The sequence below is a fragment of the Rhipicephalus microplus genome, chromosome 3 (assembly GCF_043290135.1).
Source record: "Rhipicephalus microplus isolate Deutch F79 chromosome 3, USDA_Rmic, whole genome shotgun sequence".
Taxonomy (NCBI): Eukaryota; Metazoa; Arthropoda; class Arachnida; order Ixodida; family Ixodidae; genus Rhipicephalus; species Rhipicephalus microplus.
The window spans coordinates 253413883-253435914 of record NC_134702.1 but is presented as its reverse complement, the minus strand read 5'-3'; the positions used below and the strand labels follow the sequence as shown (position 1 = coordinate 253435914).

Sequence of the window (22032 nt, the reverse complement as noted above, 5' to 3'; positions counted from 1 at the left end):
GATGTTCCTAATGCTTCTAATTTCTGGCATCGGCGAAACAGCCCTGCACTCTAGAAAAAAAAGGTAGTTTGGGGAGTACATCTTTCAGGTCAGTATACTCATCTATCTAACGTACTTTTGTTGCGTATTCGGCATGGTCCTGACGTTCCCGGTCAAGAACAACGTGCGCATTATCAGCGTTACGTTACATTTTTAAGGAGAGGGAGTTCTGGATCTGGCGACTCGATAAAAGGACTAGTCTTTTTCGAGGATGCGACTGATTATGTACAATTGAATTTATATGTAGCCTTGGGCGAAGTCCAGTCCACTTGCCGAAACGTCAGCTTCAGCAGGCTCCCTCCCTCCCCCCCCCCCCCCCCCTGTCATTTACGAAACCTCATCGCTAGATTTCATGATGGCCATTTTGTTATTTTTTTATTGTTAGCAAAGTTGCAAGATACGAGCTTTCAAGGGAACTCAAGCAAGAAAACGACGATTACAGTTGTTTGTCAGCAATACTGCCCAAGTAGTCGATTTTTTCGTAGGCTGCTCCATGCTCCGCCTGAAAAATGGGCGAGTCCCGCTGCAGCAGAATGCTTCCCTCCACTCTGATAGACATCGGTCCAGCAATTCATAATAAAATGCATTTGTGAGCACACGTCACTCAAGCACTTGGTTTATTTTCTAAACTATGATATGAATAATTCTCTTGTCGGCATTCCTACGTAGACAGCCGCAGCTACTCCTTCTTTCTGTCGATAATTCTGAGCTTAACTTTGTAGGGAAGAAGTAGTAGAATGGTTGGATGATACTTGGGAGGAATCTGCAAATACAAAAAAAGTCATGACGTCACATAACTCATTCATGCACAATGAGATTGGTATCGGTGATATTCAAGACAGATGTCAGTGCAGAATAATTTTAACAGGCATTAGAAAAAATGTTTTGTTTTTTCGTGAGAAGAAATAATCTATATCCTTTATGGGTCTATGGTTATCTTCCTTCTTGGACAAATATTAGCGCGAAAAAGACGGGACGGGAAAGAAGAGACTAACAATAGCGCTAATTTTCAACGAAAATTCATTTTAAACAAAGCGGAATAAATAAAATCTGCAAAAGCCATAAAAAGAACCATCACGCAAGCGCCTTGTGACAAAACACAACAAAAGGCCAAATAGTTCATCAGGCACGCAGACTATTCCTGAGCTATGAAACTTCTGCATATGACAGGGCTAGGAAAGGCTGGCTGATACAATTATTACCTTTCAGCGACAGAAAAGCCCCCCCATGATTTCCCGTAAGGGCTGGTCTCTGTGGCATTGCAAGATTTCCGTTTCAGCAAAACAAAGATTACAAGCATTTATGTGGCAATAAATGGCAAATTGGGACCTGTGCCATTATTTGACATTACGTGCAAGCTCCAGGATTCGCATGTTTTTGCACTGATTAGTTCGCCCTATGTAAACCTTCTAGCAAGAACATGGAATCTTGTATATTACATTAATTCGACAATCTATAATTTATTGTATGGTTTACTTTGCGTTTTCGCCATTTGTCATATTTTTACCGTATAGTTTCGTTGCCACACTTGGACATACTTGCCGCAACTTTTGGCCAACGCTGAATACATCAACTTGGCATCTAGTACCGACATTTTCAATCCCTTGTGATAGCTTATGCGCATAAGGAATCACAGCTGAATCTTTCCGAGTCGGAGTGTGATTGTCTTCTGTTGTGTGCGTTGGTATGCTCTAATGCGTTAAAGTCCTTGAGTTACATAAGGCGCAATATTAGAAATTCACCCGCTAATATTCGTACACCAGCTCACCTCACCTTTGTTCGCACACAACTTAAGCTCGCATCTTCCATTTGGTCAACGCTCGAAAATCTATCCAAACTAGGGCAGCACGATTCATAACACGAAACTATAGTAGTAGTGTCATACGAAATGAAACTGGTATTTGCCTACAGACCTTAGCAATGTGCCGTGACATGGTCCCATTAACATAACTCCACAAGTATGCCCACTCTGGCAGGTCAAGTTCACTTCATCTCGATGTTCTATTCTGAACAACCAGAAGATAATTTGTGTTTCACACGCATATACGGTCACACATTAACATTCAACTCATCGACACTTCCACGACCCAATACATAATGGACTAACCTGCCAGACAACATAGTTTCCTTCTCCAACCCTGACAAATTCCACCACCAACTAATTGCTCATTTACACTGAAGCTGTTGATTATTCTTTAGTAAAAAGCAAAATGTTTGTGTGCATGAGTATGTATATATGTGTATTGTACCCCTATATTGTATACCTGATTTACTTATTCACTATGCATTGTGCATTACGTACGGTGTCGATTTTTAAGAAAGGGAACATGGCGACGCGTGGCCTGCGCGCTCCAGATGGATGGATGGATTGATATGGCTGTGCCCTTTAGAACCGGTGGTGGCTAACGCCATCAAGCCGTAATACTTAGTGAACCAAAAATTAGATTTATTTTTTTCCCTTTAAATAGTGAGGTTGAGGACTCGTACTTTGCATTGAAGGGTTTAATTTTCACTCGTGCCTTGACTTTAGTCACCAATCAGATAACCTCCTTCTAGTTTATTCTACCCGCTTAAAGTCTATTTTGCCCTCCCTGTCCCTAAACCTCAGTGTTTTGAAAAACTCTGCGCCATCATCCTGGACTATAGGGTGAAGCCCTTTACGGAACATTATCAAGTGTTCGGCAGTTTCTTCTTCCTCTCTACACGAACTGCATGCCATGTCTACCCTTTCGTATTTGGCCCAATATGTCTTTGTTCGCAATACTCCCGTTCTGGCCTCAAACAGTAGAGAACTAACCCGAGTATTATGATAGATCCTTTCTTGGCAATTTCCTGCTTAAAAGTTTGACAGATCTCTAGTGCAGACTTCCTAATCACGCCAATTCTCCACATATCGATCTCAGCTTCCTTCACCCTCTTCTTTACTGACAATTCTTTGAAGTTTGGCCTCCTGCTGTTTTCTAAGTATTTGCCAGTAAATTTCCGGTTCGCTTTCTCAATTTTGTATCGACATTCTTCATGTACAAGTAGCTGAATTGGCGGCTGCTAACAGCGTGCTCAAGCGGGAGCGAGGGCAACCACAGTCTCTCTTCACGTCATCTCGTGGCAAGCTAAACAATCATTTGTAGCTGTTATAGTACGGCATTATTGCAACCCCCCCCCCCCCCCTTCAAGGCGATTACTGGCTCTCGCGTTATTGCCTTCAGCCCTAGTTCACACTGAAACATCCGCTTTCTACAGTGACCAAAATACTCCTGCCACTGAATAGCAGCGTCGTTCGCACTGTACGCGCCCCTCGCCGTGAAATATGCCACCTACCACGGTGCGGAAACGGAATGGATGTGCTGTCACCCGTTTGCTGTCGCAGCTCACCGACAAAACAACGCTATCCGGTGGTCTAGACTTCGATGATTCTCGAACGCAGGCAGCAAAAAGAAGTAGTACTGCCTACTTTACTGGCAAGTCGCTGTCTTGTAAGGCATGAAGAACAGAAAAAAAACCGCCAATGCCAGCGGCGTCGGTGGGTTTGTCTTGCTCTTCTAATACTGCGACGAGCTTGGTCGTGCTAACGAAAAGCCCGGTGACCTCTTCCACGAAAGAGGGACTTGAAGTAGGCACAGAGTGAGCTAAACTTCTGTTGGCTACAGCATTCCGTTGCGTGCACTGCGACATGACAAGTGAGTAGGACTTGGTCGCCATTTTTCATAATTTCTGAACCAGCGCTTCTATTGATCCGTGGCGACCGATTCAGTGGCAGACGCCGCAAAAATTGATTGATTGATATGTGAGGTTTAACGTCCCAAAACCACCATATGATTATGAGAGACGCCGTAGTGGAGGACTCTGGAAATTTCGACCACCTGGGGCTCTTTAACGTGCACCCAAATCTGAGCACACGGGCCTACAACATTTCCGCCTCCATCGGAAATGCTGCCGCCGCAGCCGGGATTTGAACCCGTGACCGGCGGGTCAGCAGCCGAGTACCTTAGCCACTAGACCACCGCGGCGGGGCGCTGCGAAAATTGGTCCGAGAGTAATTTGTGCTGAGAGGGCCCGTTCGGCGGATCTCGCCGCCGCTGAATCTCATTCTGTGCACTTTTGGCGGCCGGAATGCTCAGTGTAAACGCGCCCTCAAGGGGGAGGGGTCGCAGTCTTGCCGATGGCTCCATATCAGCAACGAATGGTTGTTTTCTTTGCCGGGAGATGACGTGAAAACAGACTTTGGTTGCTCTCGGTCCCGCTTGAACCCACTGCGAGCAGTCTCCGGAGTGCGCAGGCCACGCGTTCCCGTGTTTCCTTTCATAAAAATTTACATTGTACATGGTATGTATGAGGTGTTCAATTTTTTTCTGTGTCGTTCCTTAGTGGTGTTTTATTCCTTTACATTTTTTGTTCATTGATGTTATTTTAGAGCCCCCCCCCCTCCCTTACACAAAGTCCGACAGGCCTGTAAGGAATTTCAAAGAAAGAAATATAAATAAATAAAAGTACCTACTCACGTTAATATTAACACCAAAGCAATCGGTAGTCATTCATTATCATACTCACACCTAATCAAACTCACAGGGACTCGCCTTGATACTCACACCCACTGATGCTAATTCAGAAGTGATGTAGCTCGGGTGATTTGGTCACTTATGAACTTAGGTTGTGATAGCGTGGTACATATTCGAAGGAAACGCGATAGAGACGTCAATAAAGCTACTTGCTAAACTTCAAACTTTGATGCCATTCGCACCCGTTTTATACATGCGCAAAAATATGTCATCTTGCACGTGACCTCATTCCAAGTTTCTTCATTTCTCGTTTGGTCAAAGCGATTGATTGAGCACTCACACACACACAAGTTTACTATAAATTCTATTGCTTAGGCGTCTTTTATTAAATGCGTCAACTGATTCCGAGACCGGCCGAGAACGATACAGCTGCGCAGATAAGCAGAGCACCCACAGCCTTTTTAGTACGGTGCTAGGAACGCTCCCGCCGAAACTATTTCTTGTGCGGCAGCTGTGTTTCCGCAGTCTATAATTCAGACATCACTTAGTCTGCCCTATATTATACTTTGCGCACAATAATGAAAACTTGTTGACCACGCAGCACTCACAATAAAAAAATGTGACATTGTGTGTCTTAGCACATGCTAAGTGAGCGACATTATTTGGGCAAGTCAACTTGATAGGTTAAAGAAGTTTTTTTTTTTTGAGGTTGGCTGAAAAAACAAATCGCACGTTTGCCTGCTGGCCCACTTCTTTCAAGTAGTCAGGAAAAGTGTGCAAATACGGGATCACACCTACTCTGCAGCCTGAAAAGTCCAAGTCTTGTTGCACGTTTACTTTGCTTGAATATTTTAGGATGCGTTCGGGAACATACATATGCACCAGAATTCAGTAACTTGCTTTGGTGAGAAGCTGGCATTCAATATCGAACTGGATGTCATTTTGTGGTCAGGGTGACATCCTTTGTCAGGACATTTTTCAAGCAAGTTCGCGATGTCTCTCTTATCGAGCTTTGAGTGCGCAGGCACAAAAAAAAGATGCACATTTATTCGTGGTTAATACGACCAGCATGTGTGCTCTTTTTAGAAAAACAGCCAGATGTGCAAAAACTCAATAGAGACCCCTTAATGTAGCTCACAAGTAACTTCAAGGGGTACAAGCCAGCCATTATTCGTGGTCAACGCATCGTCAACCATCACTTCTATGTGAACAGGAGCACAAATAAAAAAGGAAGTCATCGACACAACAAAATGCTTCACATAATTTCGTGTTTAACGTAGCATACAAAGCCAGCCCAGATAAGACCAGATAAAAGTGAATCGCTAAAAATGGGACTATACACGAGCCGGTACAGTTGCCTTTTTTGCCAGTACGAGGTGTTGTCCCAACAGATAAAAGTGAAACATATTACAATGAAATTGCTACTATTGACTCGTTGACAAGTACGCGTCATTTTAAACGCGTGATGCCGCCATCAGCGAGTCATTTCTTTTACTTTATTTTTAGTTGTACGCTTTCGTCCTCTCATTAAACCAGCGTGGCAGCACGTCTCCGTCAAAAGCCGTCATGTCACTACATAGTTATAGAATCACTTGCAGCTGCAGTGTGTATTATATTACTTACTCAGCTGCATCTGGAATATCGACGCAAATGAAATGAGGCCTTACATGAAATCTCATCGCAAAATGACATACTGTGTGATTGGCAGTGCAGACATGATCTGCAATTGGCGAATCTCCTTTTAATTATTGCATCATTTTATGAAAGTAGTGTGAAGAAAAGCATGGAAATGATCTCAGCTTGTCGATATACAGTCGGCAGTAGCCTAGCGTGAACGCGCTGTCACTTCATATTGAACAATTATAGTTGAGTTTCGCAACAGCTTTGTGGACATAGCCCGTCAACAAATGGCCGGAAGGCTTTGTCTTCAGAGCTGCGTGGACGCCCAACAATCGAAAGGCACACGTATTGATCTTCTCTGAGCACACGTTATTCATGTACACAGCACCACGAATATGCCACGTACCTTCAAACATGGAGCCTCCGCGTGCAATATAGCGTGACCGGAGCAGAAAATGCACACCTTAGAGAGCTTTAGAAGTTACGCAGATAGGGTACACAAATACGATAGTGCATTACGATCGCCTGCCTCCCCTCCAGCTCTATGCATTAAGTGCTTCCTGAAAGAGAACAGAGAGGAAAACGACAAGACACAGTAAAACAAGGTGACTGCGCGAGCACTCGTGTAGTCATCTTGTGGTGTCTCGTCGTTTTTCTCTCACAGCTGTCCCACGGTGAATAAAAGCGCCAAACAAGGTATTTTATTGAAGAGGGGCTGCCCAATACCAAACGCCAGGTGCATGGCATACAATGCACAGGCAATATTGATACGTGACACCACCCCCCCCCTTTCCCATAAATAAAAAAAACTGTAGTGTTGGCGGTGACTTTATATGAATTCGGAGAGACGGAAAGATAACGGAACAAAAGGGAAGGAGGGGTACCTTGGTCCCGTTCCATATTTCCGTACTTTCCGAACTTTTCTTCCGAACACAATACTACAAAACAAGCAGCGCACTCAGAGAGACTGGAGCCAGAGGAATTAGCGTTGCCGAATGCACTGCCTCGTGGAGACTGGCGCTGACGCAGTGGTGCACTGCAGCACCAAGACTACAGTATTACAACGTACACGAACGCCACAAAATCAGGATGCGAGTCTCGTGATATTCGACGTATCCGGGGTTATCGTTGACAGGCTAACCAATCTAGACGGGTTGCAAGAGTGATAGTTGTCTATCGAAAAAAAAAGTCAAATGTGATGTTTTATTGCTAGTTCAGTCTCCTATTTTCATTCAACATTAAACGTTTGTTAGTGAGCTAACATGACATCACAATTTAAATATCTTGTGGTTTCATAACGCTTGTCTTGTGGACTACTGCTAAACAACGTCAGCACTAGGGCTTTCCATTTCTTTGCCCCGACCACTCGCTGTATGTGTGCCGCCTTGTTTGCTCTTTGCGGCATATTGCCGCTATCCTTTTGCAAGTTTTGTTATCGCCCCATTTGACTGTTCATAATTCTCAGCGCAAACAACGCCTGCAGCGTTCATGAAGCTCCAAGGGTGCAGTATATTTTATTATGATTTCACCCACTTCGCGAACATTACACAATATTCTGCAACATACGCGGCCGCTAGCGATAATGCTAGAATATCTGACGGTGCGTGTATAATTGTTGACGCGCTTCACGGTTTGTAAGGTTATCGATGACCGATGCTCTGTTCACCGCTATCAGTGCTAGTGTCTTGCTGTAATCTCACGTTTCTTTAACGTGGCCACAAGTTCTGCCAAATAACCTGTTTTGTCTGACCATCCAGTCTGTTCCCTTCGTCCGCGTCACGACCCCGTGAAATCTGGTAGAGGAGCTTTCCAGCCTATCTACTGACCACACTCATCCAGCCGTGAGCCGAGCCCACACCACCAAGGAGACATCAACGCCAACGCTGAGCAGAGAACAGACCGCCGGCAGAATAGGCTCCCGCCAGAGTTCGGGTCTCTACCTGACCCAACTCGGAAGTCTAAAACCCTTACCTCGACCACTGCGACAATAACAGCACCTGTGCCACCTGCACCAATCCTGCTCCGCCAGCCCAAGCAGCCTCCCACTTTCCAGAAATCATTTTTAAAGACCTAGAGAGCTGGCAAGCGACCTATGACCACGTTGCCGCCTTAAACACCTCGAACCCTGACGAAAAACGACGCAGTGTTTAATTTCATGTTGAAGACGCCACGAAGACGTTGTTTAAGAACCGGGAATCCCCGCTACAAACCTGGGATGTCTTTGGACGCTGTTCCTGAGCAGCTTCACGAGCATCGTCCGCAAGTAACGGGCCGCTACTGCCTTGGAGACATGTTACAACTACCTAACAAAAATGTGAACATCTTGCTCGAAAAGATGACACTGGTGTTCCGTAAAGCCGATTCCAGCATTACCGAGGAGGAGAAATCGAGCTTCCTTATGAGAGGTGTCAAGCAAGAACTCTTCGCCGGACTATTCAAGAACCCACCGAAAATGACCGCTACATTCGCTTCAGAAGGATCTACAATAGAGAAGACGCTTGAGGTGCGTACACAACAACACAACAGCAGAGCAGCTTCCCGTTCATGTGATGGACGGCTAAGCAGTTTGATACAAGAGCACGAGGCTTTAAGTTGCTATCGAGAGCGTCTTCGTGTCCTGACCATTATGCCCCCAGAAATTAAGAACAAATGCATTCAAGAGGCAATCCCAGCTGTAATGACAGATATGCTCCGAAATGCTCAAAACTGGCGCGACAAGCATGGTGTATAGGGCCACATTTTTATACTTACACCTGATAAAGGTGAAGCTCATCCAATGAGCAGGGTGCACTTGAGTACTTCAGCGAGGATGAGCTTTAGTGTTCTCGGCAGAGGCCCAATTAGAAGGACGTTATGCCGCTTATCACGAATGGTCAGAAAGAAAGCCTCAAAGTGGTTCATGGCACGCACTACGCGTGAAACTTTTCAGATTTTTGAAGCTCGGCACCCCAAAACTGCCATTATCCTGTCAAAGTTTTACAGCTGACGTTCGAAATTTCTGCTGCTCGCATAGCAACATGATGTTCGCGTATGCGTTATTGCGCGAATGGTTGCATCTCTGCATTCGAGAATGCATCTGGTAAGGAAGTGCCACTGAAAGGCGTAGAAGAAAGGTATCTTTACGGATCCCAAACAGCAGATTGTATGTTGAGACAGTGCTAGCGCTGCCCATGAATTGAAAGACTTACTCTCACTAATCTCAGAATGCTTGACAAGGACGAAATAATATTTGCTGCGTGGGAAAATGGCGAATTGACAAAAAAGACGTTGTCTTCAACCGTTTTTCTGAAAGAGCTACTCAAATGAGTGGCCAAACGATGCCCCGTGATTACATACGCAGCACTCAAGCAGTGGCTATTCATGAAGCATCATTGTGTTGACAGCGTAAAATAATTGTCGTGAATGGCTGACAAAACGGCGGAAATATGAGCAGAGCCACAGAAAGCTGCAGACTTTTTCGAAAGATCTCTGTATGGTTGTGTGTGTAAACTGAGGAACGATTCAGCTCAACCCCCCCTCCCAAAAAAAAAAGTAAATGAAGATTTGTAAACAAAACATTTCGGAACCGATTTGGTTCCTTCCTCAGGGGGACTGGGGCTACGTTACAGGGGCGTCTTCAAACCACTCCCGGGGCGGTTATTGCCCCCCCCCCTCTCTCCCATTTTGATGTGGAGCGTAGTCCCTGTGTATACACCGGGAGAAGGGTCCGCGGTGAGAACGATTGATGTTTTGGGCCGTTCGCTGTATATGCAATGACTCGAGTAGTAACCTTCTTTTCCAGTTAGTCTCGCTTTCAAGGATGGTCGCTGCGTCAAAATTCATCCAGTGGTCAAACGCCTCAAAATGCTCGGTGAATGCACTGCGCTCTTTGTAGAGCTTCCGGACGCCATCGGCGTATATTCCTGCATCTTAAGTTTGCGAAAAAGTGGACTGTCCTGCTCTCAAACGAAGCGCAGCCATTGGCATAAAAACGAAATCTGAATTTTCACTTGTGTAGCCAGGACAAGAAAAGCCACACGCAGTCTTGGTGTATTTAGCGACGATATGCATTGCGACACACCGCACGCCTTTTACATCCAAGTTTGAGTACACAAGAGAGGAGAGAGAAATAAGCGGTTGGACAGGGAGGTTAGCCAGTCCTTGGAACACCTGGCTCCCCTGTGCTTGGAAAAGGCGTGAAGAGAAATAAAACTGATAGAAAAGAGATGTTACAAAGAGAGAGAGAGAGAGAGAGAGAGAGAGAAAGATGTTGTAACGGAGAGTATTTATTATGTTAATGCCGCTTGGGCTATCACTGCACGCAGCGTGCAAGGATGCATGACAACCGAACAGTTCACACACAGCCCTACAATAACCTTGTCATCTTCACTACTTCTGTATTATTTCGGCGCCCGTGCCTGAGGTACCTTTCTATACCCGAGACATTACCGCGGGCGGCAAAGCGCCGTCCCAATGCTTGCTGTTATTAGAAAGGCATGTCACTGTAATAGGGCTTCAGGTCAGGAACATGCCCAATGTCAGTTCTAGATCGCAGGCTCGTAGTAGGAAATTTTCATAGGTGACAGGTCTCACCTGGCGCAGAACTCTACAAGACCCAACGTTTAGTGATAAAAGACTCTCGCAGAGGCCGGAACAACAAGCTGAGAGCCACAGTAGCACGAGACAGGCCAGAGGAAAATCGACATTCCTACGGCGACGGTTGTAGATCGACTTATGTGCTCTCTGGGACGATAAGAACCTGGCACGGGCTACCGTTCGTGCGCTGAGAGATGAAATCTTGCGCGTACGAGGTGCTGGACGGAGGGTCATGGGCAAGCAGCGTATCAATATTTAGTAAGGGATCACGGCGAAAAAGAAGATAAATTGGTGTGTAGCCAGCTGTTTCATGACGCGACGAGCTGTAGGCGAAGGTTGCGAACGAGAGGGCACTGTCCATATCAGTGTGGTCGTCAAAAACGTACACTACAAGCACGTCTGTCGGTGTGCGGTTGAGGCATTCAGCAAGTTCGTTAGTATGTTGATGGTAAAAATCCCTGAAATTGTGCCGCGTAGCAAAAGATCTAAGGAGAATCTAAGGAAGTAAGTGGGTGAAAATAGAAGAACTAAATAGAAGAAAGAAGATGCGAAAACAATTGGGTTGTTTACAAACGTTAACAGTACAAAGGACGGACACTGCACTCAAAGCTTGTCTTATCGATGATTGATTGATATGTGGGGTTTAACGTCCCAAAACCACCATATGGTTATGAGAGACGCCGTAGTGGAGGGGTCCGGAAATTTCGACCACCTCGGGTTCTTTAACGTGCACCCAAATCTGAGCACACGGGCCTACAACATTTCCGCCTCCATCGGAAATGCAGCCGCCAATGCCGGGATTTGAACCCGTGCCCTGCGGGTCAGCAGCCGAGTACCTTAGCCACTAGACCACCGCGGCGGGGCTGTCTTATCGATGCCCTTATGATAGGAAGACGTTACGAACATATTACAAACGCAGAACTTAGTTTAACAGAATGAGCGATAATTTGCTTGGTTTTATTACTAATGCACAGTTTGTGGTAATAGATGTTCAAATAAACACGTGAAAATAGAAAGCGTACTCGACTCTATTTATGAGAACATTTATTTATGCCGACAACGCATGAATAATAGTACCAGGTTGCACTATTTTGTAAAACTGTTCTATGTAGTCTGTACTTGGTAGCGTCTCCCATGCGTAACCAACTAGCCCCTTGGTTGCATCTTTCTGCTGGACCCGTGGCATCATCATACTGCAATTGTGTTTTTTTTTGACACTCATGGTCTTGTGTTTGGCCAACTCTTGTGAAGTCATAAGTGCTTTTATTTATCACCGATTGGTTTCGGTCGATTGCTTTCTATCAATTCTGATAAAACATCTATGAGGTAAACATTACAATGTTGAAATTATAGTTCAGTCACTACATAAACTTACTTCAGTTTCGGAGCAGGTTTCGAATGAAAACCTGGATAGAGCATGGAAAAGTCCAAGCTTGAAGCTCATTGAGGCAAACTTCATGCCGATACACTGCCGGGGCCCTTCTCCAAAAGGTAAGAAGCTGAACGGCACAACGCCTTCTTTGTTCTTGCCCAGAAACCTGTGAAAGAAAAAGGACAGGAATAAACGTTCGTCATCCAAGATAATTGCAGCAACTGGCACTCGTGACAAAGGAAATATGTTTCAGATACCATCAAAAAGTTTTATTGATTACTCTTATATGACCATAATTGCAGGTGTACTGGAAACCTGCAACGTACAAAAAAGAACAAACTAAAAAGTGGTGGTGGAATAACAGATATAGGCAGAAGAAACTTCCCTATTATGTTACTTTCACGATGATGTTCTTTGTGTTACAATGAGTACGTACTCAGCAGGTCAGTCTAAGAGCATAACTGCATGAATGGGTGTAATTGCTTTCCTGTCACTTCAAAGGAGAATGTATGATATCAGTTGGGCTCGCAAGAGACAACAAACTTAAGATGTTTAGGTAGTGGGCCACACAATTACACAAGAGATCTCCCCTCATGCACCAACCGAGAAGTGCACTAAGATTGAACTGCCTTCAGAAAACAAATTGAAGGAATGCGCCTGTATGTTAACCGATGCGAAACAGAAAGAGCACAACAAAGTCTGAGTAAATACTGTGTGCACCAGCAGCCGGAGTGATGTTGCCATTGTTAAGCCTTCTGCTCTGGACTTTTGTGCTGAAAGATTGGTGTGTAGGGTTTAACGTCCCAATACCACCATATGAGTATGAGAGACGCCGTAGGGAACGGCGCCAGAAATTTCAACCACTTGGGGTTCTTTAAGGTGCACCCAAATCTGAGCACATGGAACTACAGCATTTCGCCTCCATCAGAAATGCAGCCGCTGCAGCTGGGATACGAGCTTGCGACCTGCGGGTGAGCAGCTGAGTACCTTAGCCACTATACCACCGCGGCGGGGCACACTTTGATCTTAGCCAAAAGGACGAGCCTGATAGTTATATTGGGTTTTATGGTGCAAGAACAGCAGTGACTATGAAGTGCCAGACCCTATGTGTTTTAGAGATAAGATGAAAATGTGATGTGAAGAATAGATTTTTCATTATTTTTTCAAAGACTTACGGCCTGTAGGAACCAAAAAATGTTCTTTATAGGGATGATTGCATTTTGTGATAGTGTTAACTTTGGTTGTAGAGGTCTTTGTTTTCTGAGGTATTTCTTTAAAATAAGCATCTCTTCTTTTTTCGAGGACTGGGCTTCTCATTAATATATGACTGTTAGAAGTTCCTTGCATGTTCGCATTCTTACTTATCTTCTCTGGGCAGTAAAAACTTGTGGGTTAGCTGACTATTACCTGACCGCAAGCAGCTTAATATCACTTTAATAAAGAACTTTGGGTGATAGCTTGACTTCCATTTATATACAATCAGTTTGACTGTTTTAAGCTGGTTATACACTTGAGCGTACAACTTTTCTTGTCAATTTGCCCTAAAGACTGTTCGGCATCTCTGAAGACAATCTCTGAATGGTACCTTCATTTATGCTATGCTTTGATGACTCGCCCTCATCGCTACCTTGCATGCTTTTTTGTTTCCTGAGATACCTACATGGCTCGGTACCCATACAAGATGAATTGGCTTACCATTTTTCTCCGCTCTTTCTAGCATATTTAAAATGTCCCCAACAAACGGTTGGCTTTCCGACCTTCAATGTAGGGCTTTCAATGCGCTGAGAAAGTCAGCGTATAAGACACTTGTTCTGTGGTTTCTAGATGATATTCTTCAAGAGCAATCGAAAGAGCATACACTGCTGCTGTAAAGACAGATACAAATGGCGGCAATCTTATGCATGTTTCTGGGTGTTTTGATATGACGGCACTTCCTTAGGCTGCATTTCCGATAGAGGCGGAAATGTTACAGGCCCGTGTGCTGAGATTTGGGTGCACGTTAAAGAACCCCAGGTGGTCGAAATTTCCGGAGTCCCCCACTACGGCGTCTCGCATAATCATATGGTGGTTTTGGGACGTTAAACCCCACCTATGAATCAATCACTTGTGTCTTTGATCCAACAGTGCAGCATTCAGAAAGTGTTTTTTTTTTCTTGTACGGCTAGCATATTCGGGACAATTTGTTCCCGTGGAGTTTTTTATTTTTTAAAGGGTTAAGGCAATGTCAGTGTAGTGCGAGAAGTCCAACCATGGAGCCAGTCATTCCGGCGTTCAAACAACGCTGAGCGCCTAATTCGCTGCCCTATATTCCAAACCTATTTCTTCAAAGCGCTGAAAAATTGGTCTTATCGTGTGCGATCTGTTGTATTCTGGGACCGATTTTAGAAACAATATCGTCACACGTGGTTTGGTTCGATCGGATTTTTAAAACATCAGATATAGTAATTAGCGGTCTTCGTTTTTCCTCGCAAGGCTCGTTGCTTTCAGCATACAAGATCTACACAAGTGAAGTGCTATATGCACCAGTTGACATGCGCAATCAATGATTGTGTATCGGGTTAAGACGTTTGAGGTAAGATCCTCTGGCTGACCCACAAATAACGCTGCTGTACTAAAGTACCCTATGCACAGCTGTGTATGCGTAAAAAGTAGATTCGATCAGTGCCCCAGCGTTTCCACGATAGTATTTTCTGAATTTTAAATGCTTGTTTGCGTTCTTTTTCTTGATATTTATGTGGTAAAAGACGTTGAGTTAACTGTGAAAGAATAAACCTAGGACCTGGTGTTCTGGCTAGAGGGGCAGTACGCTATTGCTTATTTTATGAACAGGATACGGATACAAGCCACACTTATGCGAAAATAGTGTGATTGCGGTTTTCTGAGTAGAAAAGGGAAAGCTGTTTTGATCCGGCCATTTTGGTCAGTTTGCTGATGGTTAGCTGCAGCTGCCTTTTACATGTGGACATTCTTGAGTCCAGACAGGCTGTTTGAAGATTGTCAACGTGTAATGAGTGCATGATAGAGCGTGGGATTTCTCAAATTACTGAATTCATCTTGACTACGAAGAGCGCAGAGCCCAACACGCAACACTACGGCACAACATTGTCTTCGACAAAAACACGCGAAAGTGTGGAGCCCAACCTTACATGAAAATTTTGGTTTGATGGAAAGTTGGAAATGTAACTAGGCATTCTGCCACGTATTCCTAGATTTGCCAGGTTTCTCAGTATACCATACCTCTACGTGGTGTCGTAGGCCTTTTCCAGGTAAAAAAAAAAAACACTGCTAGGCAGTGTTTCCTTGTAAGAAGGCATCACTGGCTGTGTGTTCGAGGCGAACGAGTTAATCAAGTAATTAGTGATCTTTCCTATACCTACACTGATGATCATCGAGTACAATATCTATTTTAAAGGTGTATGTTCAGATGTTTATTATGCTCTGGTTTGATTTCGCCATGCCGCTTGTAAGTGCCATGGGCCTATAGCTACCCGGTGAAGTCGATTTTTTTTTACAGTTTGGCACTAAAGTTATCTTTGACTTTGTGGGCATTCTGCCAGTTTTCCAACTCACATTAAAAAACTGTTAATCTTGCACGCTTGACAGCTTGAGCAGGTGCGAGAGCATGCGCTATGAACTCTGTCGGGCCAAACCACTGTTTTTGCCCCCCCCCCCCCCCCGGAAGGAAAATGTTGTACTCTCGGAGTGTTAATGGAGCGTTTTACGGCTTATCCAGGCCACCTGCTACTGGTAGTTTCTGTTTTTCGGCTGTTTGTTTTTATACCAGGAAAGATTGTGTGTATTTAGCTGAAGTTTATATAGTCTAAAAGTCATAAACTATAATGTCCACCTGCTGCTCTAGAGATGCATTTGTGCTTGGGTCGGTAAGTATGCGTATTGCGTGTGGCGAGTAGTAACCGCTGAATTTCATAATCTGGTTCCACGTTTTCTTGAGTGTGGTTGTGCTGTTCATTGAAGATATGTACTTCTGCCAGGATAATTTTTCTCTATCTCTACGGATATATTGTGATTTGACATTAGCTTGGTTGAACGCGAGGAGGTTTTCACGAGTGGGGTAGCTGCGGAAGTTGCACCATGCTGTATATTCTTTTTTTGCCTTTTGCGCATTTGCTGGTCCATCATGGTTTTAGTTTTCATCCAACTAGTCCACAAGACTGGGGAGCAGCTAGCATTGCTATAGAGTGTATGCAGGCAGTAAACTTGTTATATATTGCAATTATTGAAATACGTTCAGAGAACTCATACTAAACATTACCTTTCGGTTTCAACAAAGGCCACTTCGCTTAGCAAAGCTTTTAACGCTGTGGTCGAGAGCGTATGGTCGGAAATGGGGGTGCTAGTTTTACAACCGACGCTAGATGGTCCTTACCGTAATGTTTCTTTATTGTTTCATTTAAAATCCCCAAACAGTGAGCTAGAGCACATAGTCCAATCCAAGAAGCACATGCTCCCTGTGCCTGGAGAACACTACGTCAGTGATACATTGTTTAAAAGACAAATTGTCGATTAGAAGAAAATCTTCAACTACCTGCCTTCTTTTGTTTTACATTACTCCATAGTATGTTAAGCGCATTAAAATCTAGTATTAAAAATGTTTGGGCGACTGTTCCGCAAATAAGTCTAAATATTTTACGGTAAAATTTGCATGTGGTGGAATTTATATGGAGCAAATAGTGATAGTTTTATGTGATAAAATGGTGATTGCAGGTGACTTATGTGATGAAATGGTGACTGCATTTTATGTGATAAAATGGTGACATTTGACAACAATGGTGACGCCCCCAACAGTCTGTTGCTTGCGAGTGGTCGCAGCTTATGACAATAATATTTTATGGGTTTTTTGGTACAACATTCACTCCGTCAAGCAGAAAGCTAAAGGAGAGGAACTTGTACGACACTTAACGTAAGAGAAGTTGAAGACAAATTTACATGAACAGTTCGAATGAAAGATGTACGAAATTTTGTGAGATGATGTGTATAAGATCTAGCACTTTGAGTTGGTTGTGCGTAAGTTAAAAAGCGGCGATTTTCTTTTCTTCAATAACTTTTCTTCTGGGGCCTAAGCAGTGTTTCGGTTCCCTTTCCCTCCTTTGCAGAGAGGTTTGATAGGCTGCGTGATCATCCTACTGGTTGAAGCAGGGTCTCCCAGGCTTTCAGTATCTAATGGACACAGGTTTATGGAATCTGAACCACCAGGGTGTTCAACACTGCTGGTGCTCGGGGAGGGTGCCTCTTCAAGAAGGGTGGCTACTGGGCACCGTCATTTCGGCCTCTTCTGCTTCGTAATTAAGCTGGCTGACACGATCACTGGTCTCTAGGCTTTGAGGCTGCTTGGAAAATAGTCACTTGGGGTTTTTTGTGCTGTTCTCTGGCGGATGAACTACGGCAACTAGGTCCTGCTGTTCTGCCTGTTTACTTACAGTGACCAGTACAGTGCGTTCCCCCTCTGCACCACTTGTGAGTAGGTACCCTTTTGGGAAGTGCCAGAAGCTTGCACGCTTCTTTATACACTATGTTTTCTTTCGTTTTCAGTAAAATTATATGTCCTTTTCTTTTCGCTACTCTGGGTAGAAGCGTGAATATGCTACGTGGGGCCGCTCACAGTTCACACTCCTTAATGCGTTGGCACTATCGTTGGCATTATTGTGGCGTAATGCGTTGCCTCAATCGTGTTATTTCTGGCCGCATTTCACGCAGGTTGCATTGTGATGACATGAATGAGAGCTGTGCCCGAATCACTGGCACTGTAATACGTGCAGGAAATAGACATGTAGCGCCTCACACGCATGTTCAGGTACGCTACCTTACCTGTTAAGAAAAGAGTCATCCATGAGGCGGTTAGTACTACATTCCTTGTACGGATTTCCTTGTTATCTCTACGAATGATGATCGATTGTGCGGCAAATACACCTTCATCCGCAAGAGCTTCCTTAATTTCTTCGTCATTGCACTTCAGCAGTTTATTGTCAGATGTTAATTCTCACCTGTTGTTGAGAAATCGGTGAGCTGTTACAGATACTTCATTATGCCCCATTTTTCCTAGCTGTCTGATTTCATTACTTTGTCTTTAGTTTTACACTTCTATCAGGAAATCTCCTGATATTCAGTTTTTGTCACTGTAGTTACTTTTGATGAGTCGTTGGATGCTTTTGGGATTGGGATGGCCGACATGAGGATCATTTCTGTCTCAGTCAAAGACGTTGCTACAAAAATATTTTGTGTATTTACTGTCATTGGTCAAAAATTGTTTATTTGCTTCGGTGCGGCCTCTTTTAAGGGACAGATGATTGCGAAGAAAGAAGGTCTTTTTTTCATAGCAAATATTGATTGCTCGACAGCTGTGCCGGCCACTCACCATGAAGTCCAACTGAAGAACGTATACAGACGTTAGCCATACATTGCTACTATAACTTGATTGTCCTGACCAATGGAGGCAATTACCCCAGGGTTAACCAACGTCACCAGAAAATTGTAGCAACCAAAATATATAAGATGAAAGGACTGCCACAAACGATACAGAAAAGAAAAAGAGAGAGGTAGAGACTGGAAGAGGTTACTGCCAGTTTTCCTGAATATGTTAGCCTAGTGGGGGCGTTTATGTGAGTCTATCACCAAAGGGGTGTGTTGCCTCTGCCGAAAGGGGGAAGGGTGGCCCTAATGGTCCAATCAGCTAGCATTGCCTCAAACTCCAGGACCACCTTTTCCCCAAACTCGGCTACGCTACGCAGCACGGCTAGGCATGCGAGAGTAGAAACCCCTTCCCCCGTTAGCTCGGGTCCTTGATGTCGCTACGCAACAAACGCCTGCTTGCATGGACGCCCCAGTGGGCAAGAACGAACCTGAATTTTGCGAATACTTCAAGACCAGGACTGGCCGCGCGATTTTCTACACGATGGAACTTGCGGCCTCAGATGGTTTGTTGTGCGTCATAAGATGTTTCGGTACACGTTGAGTGAATGAGCAATCAGTGGCAGGCTCCAACCACATACCGCACCTCGGCCTACACACTACGTAAACTTTTCATCCCTATAACAAACCAGAAAAAAATGCACAGTGACGCTTCACTCCAAAAGAGTATTAATAACACTAAGTCATCGAAACCGACCGCCCCCACTCAAGACTCCGATACATGGGCCTCTTGCATGGCGGGCGTCGGTCGCCGCCTACGCCTTTTACAGTTGCACGCGACGTCGTCATAGTGTTAAAAGAGATAGTCTTTCTTGCGATAAGTAACACTGAAAACTGGGCAGCTTTGTAACCACTTATAGCTGGATACGCCCCATGAGACCTGTCAGCATACCCTTCACGTACTTCGGCAGGCGAGGAGTATGCTGTGAAGAACTGGTTGGTATGTGGGGTCTAACGTCCCAAAACCATGCTGTGAAGAACTGCTATGGCACATTGTATAGACATATTCTTGTGCTAGCATGCATTACGGAACAACGGTTCGTTTTCGGCATGTCTCCGCAATACCGGCCAAACATTGCCGACCTATATCTTGGCAGCGAAAACCACACGCATGAACCCTTAAGCCTACACGACAGTTGACGAACGTAAGGTAAAACGACAAATTGTTCCACTGTCAAGAATGGGGGTCGTTTTTTCATAAAATCATGATTTTTAAATAATTTCCGTTAAAGTTCTAAACATGCCTCGTGTCTACAGAGGAGTGCTTTCAGTTTTTTTTGCCTTGTAAGAACATGCGCGATAACAAAATTACATTTTCTGTGTTTCTTAAGTTTTTCACTTGAACGTCAGCGCTCATCTTGTGTTCTTTGTTTACGCTATCTTCGTTTTTTTGCTGTTTACCATTACCAGCTTTGTTTATGGCGACACTTGCTGTGTGTCTGCCTCCCCCTCTACTTACCCCCTTTCTTGAGTGAAAGTTTATCCTCTTAGTGAGCGATCACCTATCTAGATCTGGCTGCGTTCGTACTACGATATATATTTTTAAGCAAAAAGCAAGTATGACGCCTACTTGGGTACAAGATCAACACGCGAGAGTTAGCTAGTTTCTTACTTTATGAAATGCTTATACACTAATTGCTATCGCAACAAAGGAACAGAGTCAACCTGGGAGACAGATACCTCATACCACTGGTGGTATCTTCTATATCTGTTTCCACCCTACACCTACTTAGCCATTCGTAAGCATATACTCAACCCTCGTTGTTATGAATCTGGTGACAGTGATTGCGGTGGGGGCGTTCACTACAGTATAAAAGTTTTTACATCGCAACAGGTGCCTGATGGACGAAATAGCAAGTGAATCTTACGGCTCGCTAAAACAACACTTCGCTGCCATCTACGAGGTGCTCTGCGTTCTGGAAAACTCATTTCTCGGCGTTACTGCCTGAGGACATCGCTAGGTCACGCAGCTTTTTCGCACAATTGACTATTGTCCTTTGACGCACTTTGCAGTGAAGCTCGCAGGCACGAGTTCAAATTTCTATGAAAACGCAAGCTTCTACGAAAATCATCGTTTTTCATGGTGCCGTGGCACGTGGTCTCCCCTATTTGAAATATCACGAAACGCCCTTTGTTTCAGCCATTATTGTTTCGCTTTTGTTTCAGCAATTCCAGTTTTCGTGGCCCTTACGAATGACCTACTAAAACGTCACCATTGCGGCTGCCTCATGTCGTGTAAAATTATGCCGTCTACTCATGATTTATTCAGTTGACTGTAACATGGTCGCGTTTAAATCAGTCACTATTCACTGTGACAATTGTCTTGTTCTGTTCTTTGCCAATTTAGCCTACAGAAGTTTATTCAGTTATGTGCTGGTCCAACAGGCCCATAAAAATTCTAACACCCACCCTAAACCTCGGGACGTTTGAAACAGCAAACATTTATGATTCTGAAGATCTGTTTAATAATAGGTTGCGTTTAGGCGAAAAATTGGTAATTTCTGGTTGTTTTTACGTTCACTTCGAGCGTAGAAACGTTTGAGTTAAACAGCCCTTAGGGCGCAGCCAAAACTTAGTGAATGGTAGCGTTTTCGAGAATATTTTCAAAAGATGAAAATTCATAAAATGCATACAGCTCGAAGCATTGATCGTTTCTTTGAAACCCTTCTCCCAGAGCGTGCTCACTTACTAGGATCTACCTAAAAACGTGGCGTCATCAACTGCCTAGTGAGTGCAATTAATACCGAAGTTGTAAGGGAGACGTAAGGACGTCAAAACCGCCTGTCGTAACAGCCGCCTGTCCCTTCCATTTACAATCTTCGTTGATCACGCACTGTACCTAAAAGTGCTGCCGCATAAACTAGCCCAAATTTTAATACTGTCGCCTTGCATACGCCGCTGCTATTGTCACCCAGGTCCCCACAAAAGAGTAACCAAGTTTGTTCCACAAAATTGGGATTTCGCTTCTTTTTACGTGCTTTACTTTGATTGGGGATAAAATAGATTTTCACAGGATCGGGGAAAAGAACTATTTTCTTCGTAGTTGTCTTAGTGTTATGGCTCTTACTCTGTTGAAGTTTGCGTGGGGGTGTGGATAAATCTTTGGCCAAAGTAAAAGTTCTAAGTGATTTCATGCTACGTTCTTGAGTGACAAGAAGTCACAGCTGTCGACGAGCATCTTGGCAAATCATAACTTGTTCGAAGTGATTGAACAGCATGCTGTGTAGAGCGTGGACATTATACCTGTCCATGTTTGACAGGGCAGGAAGACTACGGGAGAAAACGAAGAAAGAGGGCTGTATAATGTGGAAACAAGAGCGCGCGAGGTAGGATGAAGAATCACTTGAATGGAAAGAAGTTCAACATGCATCAACACTTTTATTAGAAAATTTCATTGCACCAGAACACCGATACGCGCAGGCGTAACCAACTATCACTAAAAGGTGTCACCCTGCGAAGGAAAGTTACGTTCACCTTCCTCAACTGCTGAACAAATTTACTCCT

At 44.3% G+C, this 22032-nt stretch overlaps 1 protein-coding gene across 5 annotated transcripts in view; it reads right to left on the bottom strand.

Annotated features, from left to right (window-relative positions):
- Positions 1–639: 639 nt before the first annotated feature.
- LOC119168643 (cytochrome P450 3A16) overlaps positions 640–22032 on the bottom strand; it is a 291485-nt gene continuing 270092 nt past the window's right edge. For all 5 annotated transcript variants that reach the window (XM_075890905.1, XM_075890902.1, XM_075890901.1 and 2 more), the window contains 2 exons: positions 12106–12268; positions 640–802 (listed from right to left, as the gene is read on the bottom strand). In XM_075890905.1, coding sequence (XP_075747020.1) covers positions 719–802; positions 12106–12268 — 247 coding nt within the window. In that variant the 3' untranslated portion in view covers positions 640–718. The remainder of the gene's footprint in view (positions 803–12105; positions 12269–22032) is intronic.